The sequence below is a fragment of the Augochlora pura genome, chromosome 8, assembly GCF_028453695.1.
Source record: "Augochlora pura isolate Apur16 chromosome 8, APUR_v2.2.1, whole genome shotgun sequence".
NCBI classification, from domain to species: domain Eukaryota; kingdom Metazoa; phylum Arthropoda; class Insecta; order Hymenoptera; family Halictidae; genus Augochlora; species Augochlora pura.
This window is the reverse complement of record NC_135779.1, coordinates 2048878-2066508: the sequence shown is the minus strand read 5'-3', so window position 1 is coordinate 2066508 and position 17631 is coordinate 2048878. Positions and strand designations below refer to the sequence as shown.

Genomic DNA, 17631 nt, shown 5'->3' with positions numbered 1-17631 from the left:
AGATGCTCTATATGTACATACATACAGGCACCATACACAATATATGTACTGGAAAATGTATTTACATATGTACTTATATATTACAAAGCTATCCTAGTACAATATATTTGCAATTTCGAAATAGTTAAACTGTTTTAATGCGAAAATGTTTAACTTTCAGATAAAATCAGTTGATTAAATATGAAATAAGCATATTTTGAGAACTATAATTTCGTAAAATATATTTAAACTTGTGAGTATACACATTCATATCTATAGCATGCAGTGTTAGAAACGCGCCCTAATTATAAGAAACAAATGAAACGTTCTGAACGAAACGAACGATACAAATAGTTTTTTTTATTAAAATGAAGTCGCGAAAAATCTCTGAACGATTGGATATCTTGAAAACTGATAACGAGCGCTATTCGCGTATTCCGTGCTGGTGCTGGTTATCGTTAGTTATCGTTATCACAATGTTGGCAGCAGTGCGAACAGATCTATCCGTCCGTGATGACAATTTTAAGTTGGTGAGTGGTGACAGCCGCGTATGTGCCTGCTCGTTGCACAGGAACAACGAAGCGGCTGGAAGCGGCGTTCCGAATGAAAACCTTAATGTTTTAACGCTGTGCGTGATTCATTCATCGGAGGTCATATGGGATATTAGTCGAGTCGAAAGTAAGTCCATTACAGCAGTTTTAGTACATATTAGAAACAATTCGGTAGTCTGACAATTCATTGATACGGGCAAGCGCCCATCTGACAGTTTTCCTTTTTCGTCGTCGTATTGTTAGGCACCTGTTACCGAACGTTCGTGTTCTAATTTCTCGATTTACGATATATTGTTGCCAAATATACGCCCCGTTCTAATGAAAAGCGTCGCGAAGCGACAGATTACGTACGCAAGAACGATTAATGATGTCACGTTGAAAATATTTATTTCTCTAGAAGTCGCTTTCGAGAATCCTATGGGCATTTCGATTTACTTCGAAAAGAAATAAAACCAGAAACCAACATCGTAGACGATTATAGAAATAATTCTAAAAAGGAAGCAGCATTTAAATCTCGTCTTTCACCAAAACATTAAAATTTCTTATATGTTTATGTTCTAAAACGGTTAAAATGGAAGACACATACATACATATGTACGTAACAGTATGCTATGCTAAATTATTTTTCTCTTTGAAAGCATGCAAATTAGTTTTGTTTTATATTTTAATGTTTTTGACAGCATGTTATGCAGGAAATGTATGTAAGGTATAAGTAGTATGTTGTTATCATATATTTATTTGACCATATAAGAACACACATTCTATAGCTCCAAGTTATGGTAGAGCTTGTGAAAATTTTACAAATTTGCCTAGAAAAATGCTGAACGATCCATTCCTTCCATGCAGCCAAGGGAGCACCTTCTAAAAAAAATTTCTAATAGCCATGTTCTCATTAACATTGATCTTGTAGAAACTGTAACATATAATTCATAGAAATTGTACAACACCCTAGTTTTAGTTTATCGGACAAGAAACTAAATTTAGTTATACGTAACATTAACAGCACAATCGAATTCTTCATCTGCTCGATCCATTCAATGACTTTGTAGAATCTATGCATACAACTATGAGTTGATAATAGTTAATGATTTATGATTCTACAGTGTTACAGACGGAAACACAGTTATACAACTATCAATTTATACGTATAATGATTCTTTAACGGTAACCTTGATAAGTGGTAAAACATACTGCTCAAATTTAGTTAAATAGTTTCAGAACGTTCTACGAACCGAATACGACCAGGAAATGATGTAGCTGCATTGAAATTTTAAATGTCGCGAATCAGCGATATCCTGAAAGTTGCAAGCGAGCGGTGATGTGGAAACGATGTGAAACGTATAGGGGGAAAAAAAGGAATAGAGTCACGAAAATCGCGGGAATGCTTTAAAATGATCGCGTTCCGCGACACGGTGCACTACCCGCTCTTTCATTTCGATCGCTTTGTTCACGCACGCATTTCGACAATTGCTTTCCACGTATACGCACACGCGAACGCATACAGGCATACGTGGTGTCCGCCGCCCGCTCCGCGCCACTTGTTGTGTAATCGTAACGGTAAAGCGATCCATCGTTTCTCGTTACTTGCCACGAAACAATTACGAAGACCGTATTGTAATGAGCGCGGAAAAGACTGTCGCGCGCACCAGTCTCTCCTAATCGAATTAACGAGAATATGCAGATACCAGACATAGAACAAACATTACTTCAATGGAATATACATATGTACAACCAGAGCTTTCACGGTTCGATATTTTCTGTGCTCTTTATCTTTCATTTTCTTTCCTTTTCCGGACGGTAAATTGGTTTTAGTTCCATCGTAAATAAGTAACTGTTGCAAATGCTAATTGTAGGTCTCCTCTCAATTTTCTCTTATTCTTTTTTATTTTATGTAATTGACTGTTCGTGTAATAAGACGGGAAGAATTCAACAATTCGTTGACAAATATTTTGCATAGAATAGAAAGCTTTATTTTCCCTTAATCTCAACGCTTTAGTTCGAAGCTTTGGCTAGTTCGATTTGTCAGGAAATAAGACACTCGCTCTCGGACTCGTCCTTTTATTTACCTGTTACGAAAGAGAGATCGGTGCGCATGTGGAACATCCTGGCCTGCGCGGGCTCCATCGACCCTCAAATCATTTCGTATTTCGTACTTTCCAGTCCATACCTACGTGTTTGACGAGCATATCGTGTCAGTTAATAGAGAAGGGAACGATAAAATCAGCGTTTATTGGCTGGCTGATGAGCGGTTTCTGACAAACGATCACGTTCTCAGACTTTGAGGATCGATCGTTATCTGTGATATCGTGATTCCCAGTTTGACGATCTCCTAAACATCTAATCAGTCCGTAATTCCATCGAGAACTTATTATTTGCTAATTCTACTCGTTTTTCTTCTTAAAAAAAAACAACTACTTAGATAGTACTTTTGTAATTGTTTCTTAAATGCGGGGTGAACGACATAACCTCTTCACCTTTGTTATCGTCCTTGACCATTTGATACGTGTTCTCCAATAACAACAATAATCGAATTCTACGTTTGTTACTTATCGCAAAGAAATTTTGAATTCCTTTCGTTACCTCTTTCTGCTCTGTAAGATCGGGTATTAAGTACAAACATTTGAAAACATTAAAATTTTAAAAGATACTCGAACGATGTGAAAAGCAGTGTTCCGTATGCTTTTTAAGCGATTCGATGAAAGGCGTCGTGGTTCGTTCAGTAGAGAAATTCTGGAACTGTTACATTTTATACGAGATCGTTCATACGTGGGAGCCTGCGTCGTCATACGCTACGAAATGTGTCAGAGTGAATGTAGAGCGTGAGAACTTCCGTGATTCTAACTTTCTAACTAACAATAAATTAAAAATAAAATAAAAACAATATTATGTACGAATAGACATAGTAGCTTTGTTCAACATGTGGCGCTAAGCTAACCGCCTCGAACTCAAAAACGGGAGCATTGAATATAATTCATTCAAGAGTATCATGCAATAGTTCGTGTAACATTACCATATTTGATCAAGTTCAGGGGTTCATTGATCCGTGTTGTCGTTCGCGTGCGGACGTCCGACGCGCTATAAATTCCACAGTAATTCAGGCTACCAAGAAATGTAAATTATCCTATCTCGTGCTCCCGCTATACCCTATAGTCCATAGAATAGCGTATGGCGTATGTATGATGTATTGTCCCGAATGTTTCGCGCCTGCACTCCCTCGCCTACTCTTTCGTTTACTAATTCATTCGCACGCGCTAATTGCTTGGTTTTCTTCTCGACCTTTCATCACTTGTTCTGCATTTAAGTACGTTCGTACAGTTCAAATCTAAAAAATTTCCATTCCGATGAAAAAATGTGTTAGAACTGATAATAGAGATTGAAATATCAACAGTAGCGTGTGTTCTAATTTCTTTGAATCTTTTTTGTACCATTCAAATGAATACCGCATTGTTGAAAGGAAATACATGCAATACGTTACGAATAATTTTACAAAACGTTGTTCAAATTCGATCAATTGAATCGAATTGTTCTGGAGCGTTAGAATTTTAGAAGATCCAATTTCAGAAGTTCTCTAATTACTTGTGAAGCGATTTTCAAAATTCATGTAAAAACTGCACGTAGGAAAAGTTGAACAACATTGGGATGCATCTCCCACGGTATTCGAAATAGTTTCACGGAAAATTGCTGAGGTGTGTCAGGTCGCGTTGTGTAACGATTGTTTGGGGACGAATTGTGTGTAATCTTGGAAGAAGGGACCTGCCGTTTGAATCTGACCAGTTCCTCGTTATCGAAAGTTTCGCGAACGAACAAGAACAAATTTCTCGATGGTTCTTCGTGGCTTGCTGGCACCGGCGGCAGCGCGATGGACACGAAATAAAACGCCGAAAAGGTAGAATGAACACGTTAATTGAGGTTTAACGAACTTCGAACAGCGTTAAGAGAGAAAGGAAAGATAGCTGGTGGGGGTGAAGTGGAGGACTGCGTAACGAACGTTCATCGAGACTTTTGAAATTTGTTGGGGGTCGTAGAGCGCGAGCGTATTCAAACTTCAGTAGAGCTCCGATCACCCCTCGTCCTCTCGTTCTGTTGCTTTGTCTTGTTAATTTTCTATAACTTGATGATCGCATCGATAACTATCAAAATAACTATTTGATGAAATTTGTTCTCTTATTAAATTTTACCGATAATCTCTCGCAGTGCGTGAGAAATAATTTCATTTCAGTGAAAGAATTAGATGTTTTCAATTATACCAGTTCACTTTTTTACTTTTGTAATAGGATTGTAAAGATAGTCTAAAATACGTCCAATTTTTTTCAGGGTCCAAGAGAATCAGGTAACCGATACCAAGGAAACGCGTTATGGACCGCAGGTGATGAGCGTGTTGTGTTTATGCACCACTGTCCATCAGATTACGCAGAGCAAGGACCAGGGTAGCAAAATACTTCCCAGTTTGCCACCAGTTTCATCCGAGGAAGAGAGGATAACCGCAACGCAGGAAATATCTATCGACGAGCTGGCTCTATTAGCTAAACTGGAGGAAGCCAATAGGTTAATTATTATGCTAATTAGTCTCTGTATTCATCACTGCATGTGCAACTAAACCGAGCTTTAAATATATTTTTATTATTATTATTATTATTATTATTATTAGCGTTTTTCGTAATTATTTTATTACTATTATGTTTATTATAAACTTAAACCTATTAAAAGGTCATTTTACAGTAATCAAGTAGCATGTAGGTGTACGTATGCTATAATTTTTTACTAGACAAGTGCCACAGTATATGCTACTACTCGAACTTTTAGCTTGTTCCTCTAATTAGTTTGAGCTGTATACGTACATGTATATTATTGCGTTGATTTAGTAAAACAGCTTTTTCTTAGTTTGATATTGTAAATCTTGGAAAAGACATAGAACGTGTACGCTAAACAGTTAAAATTGGTAGAGTACTGGGTGTATTTTTAAGATGATAGTATCGTAAACGTACAACCCAGTAGCGTAGCAAAATAAGTGAAATGAAAATATTTAGATTATACATATTTGTAATGCGGGATAATCAGAATCTAAATGATTTAATATCATTGACAACAGGCTTATCGAATCGGGTGCAAAATCGTTGAACTCGCTACAGAGCAATCACAGTAGGAAAGGTTCCGACACATCGCAGGTGTCTGTGGCGTCGGGGGGCAGCGGAGGGAACGGCGATGCTGCGCCTCGACGCCACGCTACAGTCGATGGTGAAGAAAATACATGGACTTTGTGGGGTCATATCGTCGCAGATTGGGATTATCATTGGAAGAAGAGGAAAGAGTTTGTCAAAGAGTTAGTACGTCAAGGGATACCTCACCACTTTAGGTAATAAACCTTCCTCGAATAGTTGAAATTACCTAGGACCTGTGGGAATTTGAATCTCTTTAGATGTAGGCCACAACCAGTCAAATTTGAATACAGCAATTACTGATGACTCGTGTTCGCAATTGCAGAGGTATTGTTTGGCAATTACTAAGCGGTGCTCACGACTCTCCTGTTAAAAAACAATTTGCTGAATATATCAAAGCCACGTCGGCATGCGAAAGGATAATCAGAAGGGACATAGCCAGGACGTATCCTGAACATGACTTTTTTAAGGAGAAAGATGGGCTTGGCCAAGAAAGTCTATTTAACGTTATGAAAGCGTATAGTCTTCACGATCGTGAAGTTGGATACTGTCAAGGTTCGGGATTTATTGTAGGATTGCTCCTCATGCAGGTACACTTTAATACTTGTCACAAGACAGGGATATCAAAGAATATGGAAAAGTTTAAAAAATGGACATCTGATTACCTTGTCACTGTTCAGAATTAAATAGGTACTCAATCTGTTGTTACAGCAAATGCCAGAAGAGGAAGCTTTTGCTGTACTGGTAGCGCTTATGCAAGAGTATCGTTTGCGAGATATGTTTAAGCCGAGTATGGCCGAGTTGGGGGTGTGCATGTATCAGCTAGAACATTTAGTTGCTGACACGCATCCCGAGTTACACGCTCATTTTATGGCTCAAGGTTTTCATACTTCTATGTACGCATCGTCTTGGTTCCTTACGCTTTTCACCACAGCGCTGAGCCTACCGTTGGCCTGCCGCATTTTTGACGTATTTCTATCCGAAGGCATGGAAATTATTTTCAAAGTCGCGCTGGCCATGTTGCACTTAGGCAAGGAAGATCTATTAAGTTTGGATATGGAGGGCATGTTGAAGGTAACATAACACAACATGGTTATCTTTACTTCTGGATTTTTCGATTTCTTGGTTTTTGACTTACTGCTACTTACCATAAAAATATTAATAAACTTCCTGGCGTATAGTTTTTCCAGAAACAATTACCCGGAAAAGCCGAAAAAGACCCCGATGGACTCATGAATCTTGCCTATAGCATGAAGATCATTCCTAAAAAAATGAAGAAGTTAGAGAAAGACTATACTGTTTTGAAAATGAAGGAACAAGAAGAGATGGTTGAACTTCGCAGGCTTAGAGCGGAAAATAGGCTACTCAGGCAAAGAACCGAACTTCTCGAGGCGGAGTCTGCAGAACTTGCGGATCGATTAGTCCGGGGGCAAGTTTCCCGTGCTGAAGAAGAAGAAACTACTTTCGTTGTACAAAGGGAATTAGCAGCTCTTCGACATACCCATTTAGAGACCAGTCATCAACTCGAACAAGCTCATGAGGAATTAAGATCTCTGTCGTTGTTGCTGGAAGAGAATGTAAATTCCAAGCAATCGTCTCTGGATGAAATTCTATCGAAGCAGGAGGCATTATCACAAAAAGAAGATATGATACAGTGCCTGCAAGAGGAATTGGTTAGAGTTAGATTGCACGAAGCGGAGAACGATGCAACAATAAGGGAGCTCAGATCAAGAATACAGGAATTGGAGGAAGATAAGAAGACATTGCGCGAAACTACACCAGACAATTCTGTTGCCCATTTGCAGGAGGAATTAATCGCTGTAAAGCTCAGGGAAGCGGAAGCTAATCTCTCTTTGAAGGTAGCTCTTTTTTCATTTTACATATTTCCTTACTCTTTATTCTGTTACCGTTGTTCTTTCCCTACGACGGAAATAATATCTTTAATCGGCGCACGTAACGAGACTTATTCTAACCGAAATAATTTGCTAGGACCTTCGTCAAAGAGTAACGGAATTAAGTGCTGCCTGGCAAAGGCATTTACAAGAGCATCGTTCGGCTCAAACAGCGCCTGCTTCAGATTCTACTCCGAAGAAGCTTCTATTTTGGGAGAATAGGGGCCACGAAGTGCAGAAGTTTGAGGAAGATTTAATGACAACCAGGATTCGAGAGATGGAAGCCTTAACGGAGGTAAAGGAACTCAGGTTGAAAGTGATGGAGCTCGAGACTCAAGTACAGGTAGCCACGAATCAGCTTCGTCGACAAGACGAAGGAGGGAAACAGGTCAAGGAAGAACTGGAGTCTGCTTTAGCTAGAGAAAAGGAGCTTACTGCCAAATTGAGGGAACAACAACACAAATATTCCGATCTGGAATCAAAGATGAAAGACGAAACTATGATGGCCAGGATACGCGATGCGGAACATGCGCAACAAGTCGCTGAACTCAGCCATAAAATAGGCATTCTCGAATTAAAGGTATCGTGTATTAATTATTTTTCATTAACAGCTAAATGTTACCTCCAGGGAGGACTAATACTCTATTCTATTCATTATTGTTATTATATTTATTATTCGTAGAATGAAGAAATGTATGCCGAGGGTGAGCTTAGGAATAATTTGGATGACAGCGAGAGAGTAAGAGAATTGCAGGATAAAGTTGCAGAATTAAAAGCTGAGGTATGTGAAAATCATCGTTCGACCATTATTTGTGCAGCATTAATGAAAGCATTGATTTAACGAGACAGTTGCAGTAAGGGGTGAATAGAAATCTATAGTGTTGAAAACCAAAAAATTTTGTTTATTCATCGAAATGAAGATTATTTTTCTTATTCTATGTGTAATACAACATTTTTCAGTCACGCGATTTAAAGTTCAAAGAGTTTGTCTATAACTAAATTCGTATCCATCTCAAAGAGACCTTGAAAGGGGTTACCAATACTTTCGACGTCTTCATCTTCGAAATGAACTATGTATAAGAATTAAGAATGCTTTCAATTATGCGCAAATATAATTATTTTCACATAGAATTGTTCTTACACATCAATTGTTCTTAATGATTCTGATTCAGTTCCTTTCGTTTACATCAATCGCTCCATAAGTAATGCGAATATCATGTTAAAGAGAACAAATAAAAGAATTCGCATTATTTGTAGAACAAATTAATAAAAGTATCAAGAATACATTAACGCTAGAAATAATTGTGGTAGACCATGAAAACGTAGGTATATGATTATGTTGAAGTCCAATTACTATTGAATTTACTCTGAGCTGCAAGTTGGTAGATTTCGAAGCTTGTAGATGAACGTAATTATAAAGACTTGTGCACACTTGGGATTAGAGGTATATAATTCCAGTTGATGGTTCGATATACGGTCTTGACTTATAATTTTTCCATCGCTTCACATTCATACAATTCATATACATTTGCCTACAGACTCTCTATACAACTGTTATACAAACTAAGTCAAATGCATCTAAAGTATTTTCGTTGCGAGCAAGACAAATTTATCCAAAACAATTTAGGATTGTGCAGTACTAATTCAGTTTCTATATTCGTGATGCTCTTGATATTTCTATAATACTACTTTTTAATCTATCTATGATTGATTTGTATTTTATTTGAAAAGGCCAAGTTCTTGACGAATGAACAGTATTTTGCTGTAACTAATGCACCATTGATTCATGTTAACGAAACGGTTAACGGTTTAATGTGTTTCATTACTAACATATGTTTTAACTGAATACGCAAAACTTATTAACCCCTTGTCATGCCATTTTATTCGTAGATATGATAATTCTAATTATTCCAACTGTGACAATTTTCACCCTTTCAAGTCGGAATAACATTCCTACATAACAGGATATTACGAGATATCACGACAAGGGTTTAATCAGCAAATGACATTCAAAGAACATATATGTATATATCAGTATACTGTGTACATCAATATCGTAATCTTCTTCTAACTGTATTTACTAAATGCGCATCAATGCATCCGACAACATGTAAAATAAGTGAAATTATGATTTATGCTTTTGTGTTACTGTGACTCACAAATTGGTTCTGCACAAATTGCACCTCTTACTGCAATGTAATGCTGTCACGCCGAAAAACAGTATTTGGCTTTGGATTAGTTTTTACAATGTTAAAAATTTTCATAGAAATCTATCAAACGATAGATTTTGAAGAGCAAATTTCATAAAATTGATTTCTCCAATCATTGAGATAAACAACTCGCTAATAATTTAAATGTTATCGTTACAGTGCATACTTCTAATGTTTGTTACTAAATAACCAAATAGCAACACATAACACAGCCTCTTCTTATCTAACACGTAAACGACCGACATGTTCTTGCAGAGGTACCTGTACACATTAAGAATTCATTGTGTTCCATCATGTACTTGTCTTGGTCCACCCTTAATTTGTTTGCGTTTATATAATTTGTGCAAATTACGACTCGTAGGTTCTACGATAGGTTGCATTCACAGCTTGTTATGTCTTTTCTGCAATGTAAAATATAAATTTTAGGTGTCAAGTTGCTTCACACTTAATGTTAATCGTAATTTCGGTACATGCTAATCAAATACTATTTTCTGCACTTGCAATAACGTAAGTCATCCTTGTTGTGAACAAAAAGAAAGCTTATATCTTTGAGGGCGCCAGAATAACATAGACCTTATTACATAGTTGTTTTGTTACTCCACGTACTGAAATCACAGTTAGTCAAGCTTGGTACCTATCATATGAATTGTGCTTCAAGGATACTCTATTAGATGTTGAGAGTTAGCACAGCACGGAGAAAAATTCTAGAATGAAATTGTAATGTTGCAATACGGTAGAATACTTAAATAAAGGAAAACTTAAGTACAGATAAAATGTATACCTTCAAAGATATTAGTAATTGTATACAGTTATGCTGTTAAACGAAGTTCAACACAAGCAGAGTTCGAAGCAAGAGACAATGGTGTGGTGTTGTTCGAGCTTGATTATTCCATGAAATAATCGAATTCTTATTGTGTGAAGGTACCAGACACTAACACAAAGAAATTAATGGTGTTTATAAAACTAACCCTCTATTGCTGTGTTATCTCTGTCTCCTTAGTTCCCTACGCCAATCACCAGCCCGGAGACTGAGCCTTGGCGCTGGCTCGAGTAAGTCTTTACCCATCTGTAAGCATTATCTTTATCCATTCATATATGTACGTAGCATGACGTCAATGCGAAATTAACTAAGAGAAAGTTTCTCAGTGTAGTTTTGTACATATTTTATGATAGCATTAGTATATGTCACTATGGTTGTCTATGGATTTTTCAGTAGAACTTCCCCAACCAATTTAATGACTCACTTTGAGTAACCGTTAGAGAAGTTTTCCTAAAGCGTTTCTACGTTAATAATTTTCAATTAGGAATTATTATAATGTTTGAATTATTTGTATATAAGATGTATATATAATTTACATATCGCGGTGTTGGCTCTTAAACGACAAATTCGAACGTGTTACATTATCATTGTATGTTTAACAATGTACCAACATAATCTACAACTACATTCAATGTATGTATGCAAAATTTACGTGCATTACTTACTTTTCGTTGTTCAATCGACCATTATAGAGATAGCAATTAAAGTGTTGTATGATATATCAGAATGGGTAACAGATCGACAATAGTTGCGGAAAAAAGCATTTGGTAATATATTAACAAAAACATTAACTACTATATAATGGAGGAATGTTGCTGAATTAAATGACAACTGGTGCATTAATTAATCATTAATTTACTAATGCATGTTCTTCATTGAAATCATAAATATAATATTCTGATTATGTAAAATGGTTTGTTTCAACATTTTTGCAGACGTTACAGGTATTACAGATTAACTATTTAATTTGATCTTCAAATGATTATAGCAGCAAGTGTCTATCCAGTGTTTTGTACTGCATCCGATAAAAAATTGAGGATACAAAACTTTACGATATTGTATTCTTGTTGTGCTTCTTTGTGTAAATTACCGTACATAGAAGCTTAATGAGCATGATATTCGCTTTGTTCATCTCACCAAACATTAAAGTTTCTCATAGACCTCTCATATTTGAGATAAATTGATGGCAATTTCTTTTCATTCGAAAAGATTGAATGTTGAATAACTTTTACAAACGTCTGTAACAATTTTTACAGAATTTTTCTACTTTTTTTACAATGAAAACAAAATTCGATGAACTGTACAAGTTCGCTAGATAAGATTATCTTTTAGGAAGTAGCATAAGGGATACCATATCGTTGAACAATAATGTAATGTCGATACAGAGTTCTATAATTGCGGTAGATAAAAAGATCTAATGAGTAATATTTTTATACTTTTTGTGTGTCATAGGTCATGAGGCTAGAAAGCTGGAAGCAACGTTGGACAGGTCGCGGTAGTCAAACTGTGAGGAGCTTTAGTGTTGACACTGAAAGCGAACTGGACGAGCGGGATCTCAGAATTTGTTTACAGGATCATATCAACGCGACTACACCAAACTCTCCAGAGGTATAGAATTCCATGTATACCCAGACGTTAGGCAGCTAATTACCGATGAACATGAGCACTCCATTGTCAGAGCCAAGTGGATTCTTTTAGTTCGCAACAAATGCTTTCGCCGTAGAAAGATAGAAGAGAGAGAGAGTGAAAGAGAGAGAGAGAGAGAGAAAGAGTGCGAGAGGGATGGGAGAGGGAGTTAGGGAAAGAGAGAGAGAAAGAGCGAAAGAGGGTAGAGAGAATGAGCGGGGAATGGGGAGTGGCGGAGAAAGAATGACGAGTACGCACATAGTATACATATAAATCGGAAAACGCATAGAAGTGTCGATGTAGGTAACCCCCGTATAACATGGAAGATTTAGGTTCCTTACAACAGCAGTGTAACGAAAAAATTAACAGATAGTACAAAAAATAATGTTAGATTCCAAAAACTAATAGGACGTTTGTTTCTATAATTGTAAAACGCGCATACATTAACAGAATGAGTAATATACATAATATACGTGAACATTAACTCTTGTTTCTTATCGGTGGTGAACACTATCCGTTTTATTTTCTTGCTGATTTTACATTTTTCACTATCTCGTGTAAAATACCGTTACGTCGGCAATTAGACGGTAATTTCAGACTAGACCGTCTTATATGGGGGTTGGCTGTACTATGGTTTTAGTTACGTGTATAATCACTAGCCCGTGATATATTAACACATATAGCCATTATATTAGATATAATCTGGTGGTCATTAGTAACGCAATATAAAATCGTCTGACCGAATCGAATCTTCGTTGCAATCAGTCTTACCACGGAATCAACGTTTTAATATTTCAATATTAATTTTGACGAATTATTTATTAGCATTGATATACGATACAAAAATCTGTAGAATCTTTCATTGATTGAACATACATATTTTTTGTCTTTCATTAATTTCGTAATCTTTTAATGAAGCCATCAACAATTTCATTATGAAGTCTGATTCCAATCGAGGAATTTCTATATACATATAGATTAACACAATTATGTGACACATACGACTGTTTTTATACGTATTACGCATTCTGTGTATTTTTTGTAATTTAAAATCGAATGTAATTCCATTTGAGGAATTCTATATTGAATAGAGCGAAGGTCTGTCGGACAGGAAATCTATGATCTAGCGTCGTCTTTTATGAGCTAATGAAACGTGTTCTTCTTTTCTTTCCTGTAACAATGTAGACCCTAGAGTCTTGAAAATCAATTGCAGTAGTGTATTACCTCGATTAGAATGACAAAACAAAACAAAAAATACAAAAAAGAGAGAAACCAACGCGTTCGAATTCAGTAGTAGTATTCTTATCTAGAACTAGAGAAAAAAGGAATGAAGGAATGAATGAATGAACGAATGAATGAATAAGAGGGAAGTAGTGAGAAAGAGCGATTGAATGAGGGAGAAAAGAAGACAGATCGAGTGAAAGAGAGGGTTGTTGCTTTCAATCGTCCATGTCGACATGAATGAAATTTACTCTTATTTTGAGTTACTTTCCATTATTGATAAAAAGTTAAGCATTAACTTTTTACAAAATTTTTGATTTTCTGTTACGTATTAAAAATCTGAAAAAGACAAAAATTTCAAAAAAGTGTATGTCCAACAATTTTTTAAGAAATTTTGATCTAAAAAAAATTCAAGAAAGTCTGACATGTGAAAGTTTGGAAGTAGACAAAATGAGAATGATATTGGTATCGTTGCGACGATCAATTTGTAATTATTTTTAATTTTAAATTCCTAATCGGGTCTAGCAATCTTGAGCGGTAGGGGTGAAACGGTGTTTTTTAAATGAATTTACTAATTGCAGATAATTGAAACCGAAACGAAACGAGATAATCGGGAATACTTGTAAAAAGTTCATACCCGGATAGTTCGTTCCTTATAGCGACTTCCTAGGATGCGATAATACTTCCAACGTATGTAAGTAGTCGCGCAGATCATGATCATTGCTTTTTTTCTATTTCATTCGTCTCTTTAGTTTGTTTGTCTGTTTGTTTCTTTTCTCGTTCGTTTGATTTACAGCTTACGCGAATTTTTAGACTGTGGTCGCGCCAGCTTTGAATTCACGCAACGTTGTGTGTTTCTTACCACGTGCGATTGTTCTATGCGCGTCGGTAGGTACCGATTGTCAGTCACATCGAAGTCGAAGTCAACGTCAACATTGCGTGAATTCAAGGCTCGTGTGATCTCGGTCTGAATTATTCGCGTACACATGCTCACACAGAATGTTCGAATCCATCGTGTTCGAAGCGTTTGTATGCTACTACGTGTATCGAATACGCGGCTCGTTAACATTAGCAATCACATTGGCTGCACATGTATTTGCCTTTTCGATGGAGCAGGGCTTTGTACTGCAGCACTCGATGACGACCGATAATGGTCGATAACAATCGAGAAAGGATTTTTTTCCTTTTCCGTCTACGCTGGAAATTACGTCGGCCGATTTTTTGGGCATGTTCTCATCCTATCCTCTTTCGTTTTATCGGTTTTCGTCTCGGTGCAATCGAAGCATTATTATTTTCATCGAATATCATATTCGCTGAATAACTAAATTTGAACATAACTTTCTGAATTCAATGGGAACGTATTGTCGTGCAGTAAGCTGTACCTAATGCAATATAGGTATATTTTATTAACTAATACTTTCTACGTGTATCTGTTACGGCGAAAACAAATTGTACAATCCGTAGAAAGTAAGTAGCGTCTTCTCACTTTAGACTATTTGAGGAAACAGTATTTAAGTGTAAAGTATTTTCAATTTGTACATGTGTATTTATTGTCGACTGTAATTATACATCGTTCCAGGTGTAACACGCGTTGTTAGCGTGCACATAAAAATCATAATGGAAACATGTTTCTTTTGATTGATCGTCGGGCAAGCACGATCAGCATTTTCCAACGTTTTGTGTCGCGGGATCCGATGGATCTAGTTTTTATATGAAATACGACGAAAATGCATACACATTTCGCTACGCACGTACAATGTAGGAACAATGAATTTATTTATGTCTAGCGTTTAATTTCAAAAGTTTCATACAGGCGCGACGCGTGTACAAGTACTTGATGGCGCGTATGCAGAATGTGTGACGAAATGCGTAGCAAAATGCGTGATAACGTATACAACATGAGAACGGTCGTCGCCGAAATAAGCGTAAATTCATTACATCGATCACCGGATCACGGAAATGTGATCATTTCTGATTGCGCGCATGCATGATTCTAGATCACGAGTTTTCGTCTTCGTCTTTGTCTTTGTGTTCGTCGTCGTCACTGTCGGGAAGGTATGGCCCTAGCAAGGTGAAAATACATTTGCGTTATACAAAAGCTACGTGAAGGCAGCAATTGTTGACGCAAGCTCAATATCTGCTCGTGGTAAGTCACGTTGCTGAAAATATTTGCCGCGCTAACGTTTGGCTTGAACGTTCGAATACGTATTCTCTTTGAGTTACGCACAACATCGAAGAGATCTTTAAAGATTTTATACAATTTTTACCGTTCTAACGATAAAGCTAGCTCAATGCGATAAATATTTCCAATAACGGAATGAAGGTTGGCGAGTTGTTGCACAAGATGCGATAGATTTCACTTAAGACGACCATGGATACTAATATAGAATAAAGAGTAAATTGTTGCAAACGTATATTCAGGAGTGTAAATTTACGAGAAAAAAAACCCGAATTCGGGTACAACGATCTAATATAGCGTCAAATCTTTTCAGATATTTCAGCATCGATCGAACGCGCGTTCGTTCAGTTTTGAATTCTAATTCTAATTCTAATTAGGTACAACAAATATCGATATCGGCTGTCATCGTTTCGACTTCTGACCGGATGAAGCGTAATTACCTTCTCTTTCGAGGCTTTTACAGTTCATAATAAAACTATTTAACGCGATCTATTGCATTCGATCGACGATGATTAACATAGTTTTGCGATTAACCGACAATCGAACGTTAACGTTAAACATTGTATGCGTTCGATTCGGAGATCATCGAGGTGGAATTCCGTTCAGGAAATCCGTTTACATCGTAACAAAAGAAATGGAAAGGTGCAAAAAATATGAAACGATTCACGATTCCCTAATTCATTGCAAATGCTTTTTCGTGATCTACATGCACCAAATAAATTCCGTTCTTACGAACAGTGATCTGAAGAAACACAAAGGAACTTACTTTTGTCCTTGTTTGACCATTTCAACTCAATTCGTAGGTTTCTCACCTTTTTTCATGATGTGCTCGTATGTGTACGTACGCAAATGCTTACAGGATTACGTATAAACACATATGTTTACGTACACGCACGCGTATACCTGTTGGCCGAGTGAGTATACATCAGAAGCGATTCAATTTGTCCGCATTTAATCGACTCATTCGTAAACTGCGCTATTGCAGAAATAGTCTTTAATAGAATGGCAAATAACTTATTCTGGAATAAACCGTAGTTGAAAGTGTCTTGAGAATTCGTTGGCCAACCTCTGCTACAATCTCGCGATAACGATTAAGCTTAATCGACGTTGGTGTACGCTGATCTCGTCGCTGATCTCATCGCTGACTATTAGCCGTTTGCAGTCAAAAATTCTTCCCTGCGGCAAGAAAACTTACTCTATGGCGTGCGATAAATATATAAATGTGTATCGTGTTAGATTGATTGTCCCTGTCGACGGATTTTCTACTTTAAGAAACTATCGCTAAAGACTTACCGAAGACGGAGAATCGTTCTCCAGGCCTCGCGAAGCGACCACGCGCGACGGTGTCTGGGATCGGTCACCGGGCATCGATCGCTTATCGGGTATCTTACAATGAATCCGAGAGAGGTTCCATACTATGTCAAAGACAGATGAAAACGTGGACCGAGAAAATAGATAATCGGGGGATATTGCATATTATGTACGTAGTCAACGATTAGTTTACACTATTACTATACGTTCATTTTAAAATACGGTCGTTCGTTCGATCGAGACATATGTAATAGAGACGTATAGCCATTCGAAAGTCACGTAGAAGTTACTTCGTTCGAACAATGTTTACATCTGATCCGAATATTTCGATATCTTGTTAATTGTTTCTTGATACCAATTCGGCGCCACCTAGCGAATATACAGAGCATGCATAGACCAATTATTTGTTAGCAATTTCTGATCGTTGTATACATAGAAAACTTTTCAACGGTTAACGCGCACACTATACACAACGATATGAATTTGTCATGAGCATCTGGGAAATACCGTAACATCAGGAGTAAATAAATTTTTATTCACTTTTAGCACAATTTTCTTTCTCCCCTGTGTGCAAGAAGAATAGAGAGAGAGAGAGAGAGAGAGAGAAAGTGAATGAAAATGTTTACTTTGCAGGTACTCCAAAGGATTCAGGTATTCGTTGTGATTATCGAGGATCTTGGTAACGG

The 17631-nt window shown here is 37.0% G+C and overlaps 1 protein-coding gene across 4 annotated transcripts; it reads left to right on the top strand.

The window, feature by feature from the left end:
- The first annotated feature begins 488 nt into the window (after positions 1 to 488).
- On the top strand, positions 489 to 17490 carry Evi5 (ecotropic viral integration site 5). 4 transcript variants are annotated; one of them, XM_078188583.1, is made up of 11 exons: positions 2722 to 2874; positions 4149 to 4416; positions 4845 to 5075; positions 5620 to 5883; positions 6012 to 6276; positions 6398 to 6760; positions 6868 to 7545; positions 7676 to 8158; positions 8261 to 8359; positions 12061 to 12216; positions 14037 to 17490. In XM_078188583.1, exons 2-11 carry the CDS (start codon positions 4352 to 4354, stop codon positions 14079 to 14081), a joined length of 2649 nt encoding a protein of 882 aa, XP_078044709.1. In that variant the 5' UTR covers positions 2722 to 2874; positions 4149 to 4351; the 3' UTR covers positions 14082 to 17490. The 4 variants fall into 4 exon arrangements, 3 of the variants coding, with proteins under 3 accessions (XP_078044710.1, XP_078044709.1, XP_078044708.1); XR_013494690.1 differs by lacking the exon at positions 2722 to 2874 and having other exon boundaries at positions 3110 to 4416; positions 14037 to 14149; positions 15453 to 17490; XM_078188584.1 differs by lacking the exons at positions 2722 to 2874; positions 4149 to 4416 and adding an exon at positions 489 to 657.
- The last annotated feature ends 141 nt before the right edge of the window (positions 17491 to 17631 follow it).